Source organism: Capricornis sumatraensis, chromosome 10 (genome assembly GCF_032405125.1).
Source record: "Capricornis sumatraensis isolate serow.1 chromosome 10, serow.2, whole genome shotgun sequence".
Taxonomy (NCBI): domain Eukaryota; kingdom Metazoa; phylum Chordata; class Mammalia; order Artiodactyla; family Bovidae; genus Capricornis; species Capricornis sumatraensis.
Window position 1 is genome coordinate 57,055,649 of NC_091078.1, and position 7,803 is coordinate 57,063,451.

Sequence of the window (7,803 nt, forward strand, 5' to 3'; positions counted from 1 at the left end):
CAGTTACATGACATTGACCGTTATTTATGCTCACTGAGCCTCTCTGCCAAAGTTGCCCTCTCTGTCAAATGGGCATTCTAGGCATGCTGATTCGTGGGATTGTTGGGAGTATCAAGTGTGGCAGTGCTTGTGTTGGGTACATGTTCAGTGAGCCTGTTATCTTCTCAGCATCTTTGGGATCATGACTGAGAAGGTTTTTGTCTGTCATCAACCTCCTGGCTATTGCCCAGGACTTCGTGACCCCTGTAAATTCAGAAGGTCTGGGTGACCTCTTCAACAGAAGTATGAAGAACGAATAAAACACTTTAGTGAGGTCTTCAAATGAGACTACCAGGCTTTACCACCTCCTAATGATGTTTAAAAAGTAGACAATGGGAACATTTCCTGCATAAAACTCCCCAGAGCGTGGCAGCTCCCAGTGCCAAGTCCCTGGGTGCAGCACATCTCAGAGCAGGAGAGGCGCCCTCCTGCCGCTGGCCCTTCATGTCCAGGAGGCAAGGGCAGCCCTACTGGTGACTGCTCACCCTTCCACAGTGGCTGCCACGCCGGACCTCAGCTCAGGCCCTGGAGAGGATGCTTCTCCCAAGACCAGGCTTCCCAGTCTCAACGAAAGCCCATACAGGATCTTTTCCTTGAGACCATAACCACGTTGCTCCTCTTACAACCAAAAACCGAGTTCAAGCTAGGTTCCCTTAGTGTATAATCATTAACTGAACAAACATTCAAAATATGTTAAAGTATGCTCCTTTTGATGAGTTAAATTCAATATAATGCATTTTGTAATGTGTCTAACAGATAAGGATTCTTTTTATCATCTCAATTCCAGGCACTTCCCTGGCGGTCCAGTGGTTAGGACTCTGTGCTTCCATTGTAGGGGTCACGAGTTCAATCCCTGGTCAGGGAACTAAGATCCCACAGGCCATGCAGCACAGCCCTTCTACCACCACCAAAAAAATAAATCCTAATCCCATTATCACGTCTGATAATACTAGCAGTTTCTTGATATTATCACTAACGTCCAGTCTGTATTCATCTTTTCCCTATCATCTAGAAATATTTTCTTTTATTTGGATTGTTTGAGTCAGAATCCAAACAAGGTAGGTACATACATTGCTTCGGTATTGAGTTCTTACTGTGACGTCACATCAGAAGGTATATAACATCAGATTGTCCCACTTCTAAAGATTTTAAATTGCCCTTTGGATTCAGGTGTTACCAGCCTGATCCATCCATTTTCAAATTTTCAATTGACTTTTCACCTAAAAATGTGAGCAGTTGTTGATAATCTTTGCCTACATCCACTATTTTATTAGAAATTACAAAATGGCATCTTTCTTTTGCATCTGTTGGCATCTTTCTGCATCTGTTGGCTGGAATTCTTTTTTTTTTTTTAATTGAACTTACTGATTACTTGATTACCCTAAAATTCAGTTTAAACAGGGAAATCAGAGTAAAGTCTTGGTTCTTTTTCTTTATTTTTTTCTGTTTTGAGAGTTACGAGATGGTGCTCTAGCAACCTCTAGAAGTAACCAATTTTTTTAGGTACCATTATGAAGCTATGGATTTTTTAATGTTATAGTTTAATCTATTATCCTTTTTATGCTCAAATGTTCACCTATAGCCAGTGGATGCTCCTTCAAATAACAATAGTCTTTGATCACTTCCTGCTTTCTGGTCCAACAAGATATTCCAAGCTCATCTTGTCCATTTCTTGCTCCAGCCCTATAATCAGCCATTTTTCTAAGCAACCTGGTTCCTGTGAGTGAAAATAGTATTTAGAGACCACAGTTTGGGTGGGTTCTCATTGTTATTAGGATGTCCTTTGCTTCCAGTCCTTTCTACCGGACAGAGCGAACATGTATTTATTTTTATTTATAGAATGAAGACAAAATCATAAATTCTCATTGGTTTTTCCAATTCAATTGTAACAGTTTTTATTTAATTTCCTTTTGTTTTTGTATTTATGTCTCCTCTTACACTGAAACTCATGATTCCTTATTAACACCATTACAGATTGCATTCATCCTATAGTATAGTTTAACAGTTTCAAATTGCATTGTTTTAATATTATTACTAACAATAAAACAATTGAATGCATTTAGGAATTTTTTTGAGCAATTCTACAAACAGAAAACTATGTTTCAAAATCACCTGAAATAATCCTTTCTATGGTTATGTCACCGAACTTATATACATGAAGGTTCATTTTTTTGGTTGCTTTTTTCCCTTACTGATTTAATTGCATTTCAGTCATGTAACACATTTACATGGTTTAGCATCAAAACTGTCACCGAAGGTTCTCCCCCTTGGCAGTCTAGTGCTTAGGACTCCACAAGCGCTTGCACCATAGGAAGGTTTGGACTTAATCCCTGCTCGGGGAAAGAAGACTCCACATGACTCGGTGTGCGGCCAAAACTTTTTTAAAAATTAAAAACAGAACTGTCAACAAAGATACATTCAGAGAAATCTTGTGTCCATTCCTGCCTTCTCCCCTATTCCCACCCCTTCCCCTAGGAGTGGTCATTTTTTGCTCACTCCTTAGCTTGTTGATTTTTTTTTTATTACATAATGAATTGTTGGCTTCCCTGGTGACTCCGTCGGTAAAGAATCCACCAGCAATGCAGGAGATGCAGGTTCAATCCCTAGGTCGGGCAGATCCCCTAGAAAAGGAAATGGCAACCTGCTCCGGTATTCTTGCCTGGAGAATCGTGTGGACAGAGGAGTCTGGAGGGCTACAGTCCATGGGGTCGCAAAGAGTTGGACGCAACTTAGTGACTAAACCACCACCACCAGTGAACTGTTACATTTCTAAACAGTCTTTAGATTTGTAAAAGAGTCAAAAATCTTACTTTTAAAAACATTTTTGGCTTCCCCAAATTTGTTTTTATGTCTCTTCTTTGCACCTCTTGCTACCACCCTCTAGCAGCCCTCCCCACCTCTCTATCTAAAACTGAAGGAGACTTTGTCTTTTTCTGTGGCTCAGAATGTCCTGAGATGTTATACTTCCCCTATTAACTGAACTCTGTGAAGCATGGGAGGCAATAATCCACGTCTCCATGCTGTGCAGTGACACTAAGTAGAAGCCCTCGGATACTCTCTACAAAGATGTCAGTGGCTGATTGGTGACCTCTGACTTCAAGTGCTCTGAGGTGCAAGGAGTGGTTTGATGCAATAGAAAGAGTGTCTGACGGACCGAGGAAGCTGGCAGGCTACACAGTCCGTAGGGTCGCAAAGAGTCGGGAAGACTGAAGCAACTTAGCATGCACAGACACAAGGTAGTTATATATTCTGCGTTCTGGCTACCTTTTATGCAGCAGGAAAACAAAACAGGAAAGTGCATGCCGACTGGATACACTTAACTTTGCCTTCCTGAACCACCTCCCAAACCAGATAGATTCAGGTTGATTTTAGCTGGGACGGGAGAAGAAGCAAGATGGTGATGGTGCTGGTGATTACTAGATACCTATCCTCCTTACCAAAGAAAACACTGAAGTGTGGGGACCCAGTCAGGCTGGAAGCGGCCCCCAGGCCCGATACAGCTCTGCTGCCTGCTGCACGCACTGTCTTCCAGGTGCCTGTGCAGTCCTGGTTCGACGACATGACGGACACGGAACTGCTGGACCTCATCCCCTTCTTCGAGGGCCTGAGCCAGGAGGACGACGTGTACAGCATGCTGCACAGACTCTGCAGTAGGTAGCCCCGGCCTCCGCCCGCCTCCTGCCTGCGCACCCTGGAACCTCAGCCTCGGGACCCGCCTGGCCTCTGCTCCCCCGGGAGCTGAGAGTGAGGACACGCCGTGCTCCAGGCCACGGGGCGAATGTGGCCATACCTACCTGGTTTATTTTTTAAGAACAGAAACAACTATTTTAAAATGAACTCTTTTAATGAATTTCATAAAGGGACATGCATTTTACTGGATTTGCTTTTCTTAAAACATACCAAAAAGGAAAAAAAATGGGAAAAAAAAAAAAGCTTGGTATCTATCAGACTTCCTTTTACAACTGTCCTCCCCTCCAAGCAGACAGCCTGTCCCCTTCTACCCCAGCTCAGAGGAGCTGACCCAACTCAGAATCTTTTCCTACAGGATGAAGTGCCTTTTTGAATGTTATTTTAAGCTGAGAGTTAATTTTTCTATGCGACATATTTCCAGACATCTTTTAGTCTTTTATTGTCTTAGATTCTCTAAGAAGATGAATATGACAATTTTGTAAAACCTGGGAGGTGGGGGGGGGGCGGGTGGCAGGGGATGGGGGTGAGTCACAGGAGCCTGTCTCCCAACAGGTGCGCTGCTCTGACCGCCTGTGGCATGCCGCACGGCCAGGCTCCTGCGAGGAGATTCTGTGACTGTGTCAGTGTGTTTCTTCATTTCTGACCCAGTTTCGAATGTATCCGCAATCGCGTGGCTCAATGCTTTAGGCAACGATAGATCCTATTGTATTCTCCTTATTATTTCTGATGGTGACAGATTTGTCTTGAGGACACATTCATTCTTCCCCTTGAAAAGTGGCATCGTGTCACTTCGGCTTTCACACGACTGCCATACTTCTGTATCTTTTTGGTTTGGTTATTGTTGTCATTGGGGGTAGATCAGTTACAGACAACTCTAAAACCCTTGGATAGTTTAAAAAGGAATTCTGTTTATTGGTTTTTTTTAATCTGTCCTTTTCAAAAGCTGGATACCCATGGAGCTGTTCGGGAATTTTCTTTGCTGCTACCGTGCTGCCACCAAATGGAATTGACCAGCGGCTGTTCCACTGTTCTTTGCCACTGTGCCTACGCTCAGAATCTGCTCACTGCTAAGCTGCAGACTTGGACAGGGTCAGAAACCTAGGTGTCCCACCTCACTGAGGACTGCAGACTGCGTCCCTTCTCTGGCACCAGCCTCACAGGTTCAGGAGGGAACAAAGACCAAAGGGCCAACGCACCTCTTCGGTGTGGCGTTCCTTTTCAAACTGCAGTCAGCCTCAGAGCTTGCGCTAAGCTGACTGTTCTCTCAGGAGAACCTGTGGCCTCAAGCTGCCACCACGCTGATGTGGCCCGAGTCCATTTCTTGGGCTTCTCTTTCGAAGCACAGCCTGTTTCTGAGCTGAGGGTGGGGGAGATGTATCGGGATATGGGACCCATTACCCAGAGCCAGGGAAAGAAAGGGCCCCCTCCCTGAGCTGGGGCTCCTTTTGCAGCCTTTTCCAGTGAGATCTTTTAAGCAGTGCCATGATCCTCGTTTGACAATAAGACGGTCTATATAAAGTATTGCTCTTAAAGATAATTAAAAAGAACCCTTTCATGTTGGCACCATTGCCTTAGTCCTCTATGGGTCAGGCCGGAGTTCTGGTGGGAGCCACCGGCACCAAGAAGATTGGAAAACAGTCGGGGTGGGGGGGGAGGGTGGCAAAGTAAAATTTCTTTTCTGCTTTCATTCACAAAATAGTGAAGCCAGCTGCCAATCACGTCCTCCCAACAGCACTTTGGTCTGCGGACTGCCGTGCTTTCAGGAGAGAAGTAAGTATTTAGGGGCAACCAGGTCTCCCCACACTGAGCGTTCCAAATGCAGTCATCCACATGCCAGTTAAAATAGAAACAGCCCCTTGCTCAGTGTGACCACAGAAAATGACAGTTATATGGCAGGTCTGTACACGCCATGCACCTTGATTTGGAAAACTAGTCATTAAATGAACCCACTGCCTTAAATGTCTTGAATGTTGCAGCCAAGTGTCTGTCACGTGTTGACATCCACACAGAAGTCAGTCCTGATGAGAGCCTTAGGCCCCTCACCTGTGCTTCCTGCTTTGTTGGCATCCCAAGGTCTTACTTGGAACAGGGGGCAGCAAGGAAATTCTAGAATATTCCAGGGGCATCAAACCTAGGAATCGTGCCCCTCTTCTGATGGAGTGAAGACACTTGGCAGGCTTGAGCCAGATCCTTCACCTGGTCGTTCCCGAGGCCGTGAGTGCCATTGCACTGGGCCGGTGCAGAGCTGGCGGGGGTGGAGCCCGGTTCCTGCCACCACAGACACAGAATGTCTCGGGAGGGCAGCAGGCCCTCCGGGGAGTTCTGGATTCTGTACACCTTATTCAACCCCACTCCAAAATTCCGTTCTTATTTTAACCCTTGATTCTGCTTTATGTATATAATCAAAATATCTATATTGATATATATATATTTTTAATCATCTACATGTAAATGAAGCAATAGAATTCTAACATAAGGCCAAGAAATGAGATGAATGTTTGGGGTTTATGTTTTTAAGGTAAATACGGGTATTGTTTTTACTTATTACCTTTTATGAGATTATGGGCTTTAAAACCTAAGGAAACCTATCTCTGTGCCATATACTTCCCATGTTACCAAAACACCCCCAACTCTTTAGCCAAATGAAAAATCTGACCTCCTGAGTTTCCATGGTCCTTTTGGTACCAGGTTAAAATAGAGTCTCCTGGACAATTATTTTTCACTTTAATATCTGGAACAGGATGCCGTGGGTCATGGACTCTGGCTGGGCCTCGAGTGGAGGCTCCCAGGCACAGTGGAGGTTGTTACTGCTCTGTCTTCCATTGCTCTGGAATCCCACATGTTGGTCCATGGTCTCACCCATTAGCTGTTTGTAAACAATGCATCTGTATCCTAAAAAGAAACACCACCCGTTGTAGCTGACGGCTGGTGGGGAAGCGCCTCTGACGTGGCACCATCTTGATGAGATGATCTTGGAGACAGGAGGATGCCATAATGACCCTGCCTTGTCATGGTTGCAGCATGTGAACGCATGGTATGGAAAGGAAGTCTGTAAGTCTAGAACCTGGCAACATTCTACAACCCTGTGTATTCAAGATGGCTGTCTCATGAAATCCAGAACCACACAGCCCTATGGTCAAACACTAGTGACGTTTGTGCCTCTGCTTTTAAAGGTGCTGTGATGGACAGTGGGCCCGCCAGGGTTCGAGAAGAATGGATGGTTTGAAGTGCTTGCCTTTACCTGTGCACAGTCCACTGGCTGCCTCTTCCTATTTTACTGTAAATGTGATGGTGTCTGCTGCTGTTCATTCTCCAAAGAGCTTCTAACACCCCTGCCCAAGGGGTGCAGATGCTGGTGTCTGGGTAGTCATGGATTTCTGGTGGACATTTGAATGTGATAAACTTCACTGGGGAAACACTACATGTGGAATGTGCACGTTTCCAGGGGCGAGCGTTGTCAGTGAAGAGGTTTGCAATGATTTCCTTCCTGCCAAAAATAAATACGTGAAACCGTGCTCTCCTGTGGGTGGACTGCTTCTTAGCGCCTCTCCTCACCGTGTTCTCTGTTCTCTCCCAGCTGTACAGCCTCACATCAGCACCTTGGGTCTCTGAAGAGCAGGGGCCGATGAGAGCAGGACAGCGAGGATCTCAAGAGCTGTGGACCTTGACTCCAAGGGAACTAGAAAACCACTCTGCCCAGGGTTAGGACCAGACAGAAGCAATCTGGCTCACCATCCTCCCCCAAGGATTCCAGCCCTACCCTCAGGCTTCCAGGTTCAGCCTGAGGAAACCACAGCCCTCACCCCGCTCCCTCAGAGCCACAGGCATTGTGGTACCTAAACCCACAGCCCTTGCGTACACTGGCTGAGGTGCTCTGGTGACCAGGTGAAGCACGGCAAAGGACCAGGAAGAGAATAAGGATACCCAAGACAGTTTCTCGCACTAGGACATCCAGGAAACACGGCCCTCAACCCAGCCCCTCTATACAGGAAGGTAAGGGGCTGCAAGGGTCCCCCCTCACCCCCTCCACACACACTCTAGGAAGTACAGGCAGAGCCCTGGGCACAGCCTCAC

General features: G+C 45.9%; 1 protein-coding gene across 4 annotated transcripts in view; it reads left to right on the forward strand.

The window, feature by feature from the left end:
* Window positions 1-7,184, forward strand: part of CTDSPL (CTD small phosphatase like) — a 124,027-nt gene extending 116,843 nt beyond the window's left edge. For 2 of the 4 annotated variants that reach the window (XM_068981711.1, XM_068981712.1), the window contains one exon: window positions 3,572-4,134. In XM_068981711.1, coding sequence (XP_068837812.1) covers window positions 3,572-3,697 — 126 coding nt within the window. In that variant the 3' untranslated portion in view covers window positions 3,698-4,134. Of the gene's footprint in view, window positions 1-3,571; window positions 4,135-4,672 lie in introns of those variants that run through there. The other 2 variants (XR_011145468.1, XM_068981710.1) reach the window with 2 other exon arrangements.
* The last annotated feature ends 619 nt before the right edge of the window (window positions 7,185-7,803 follow it).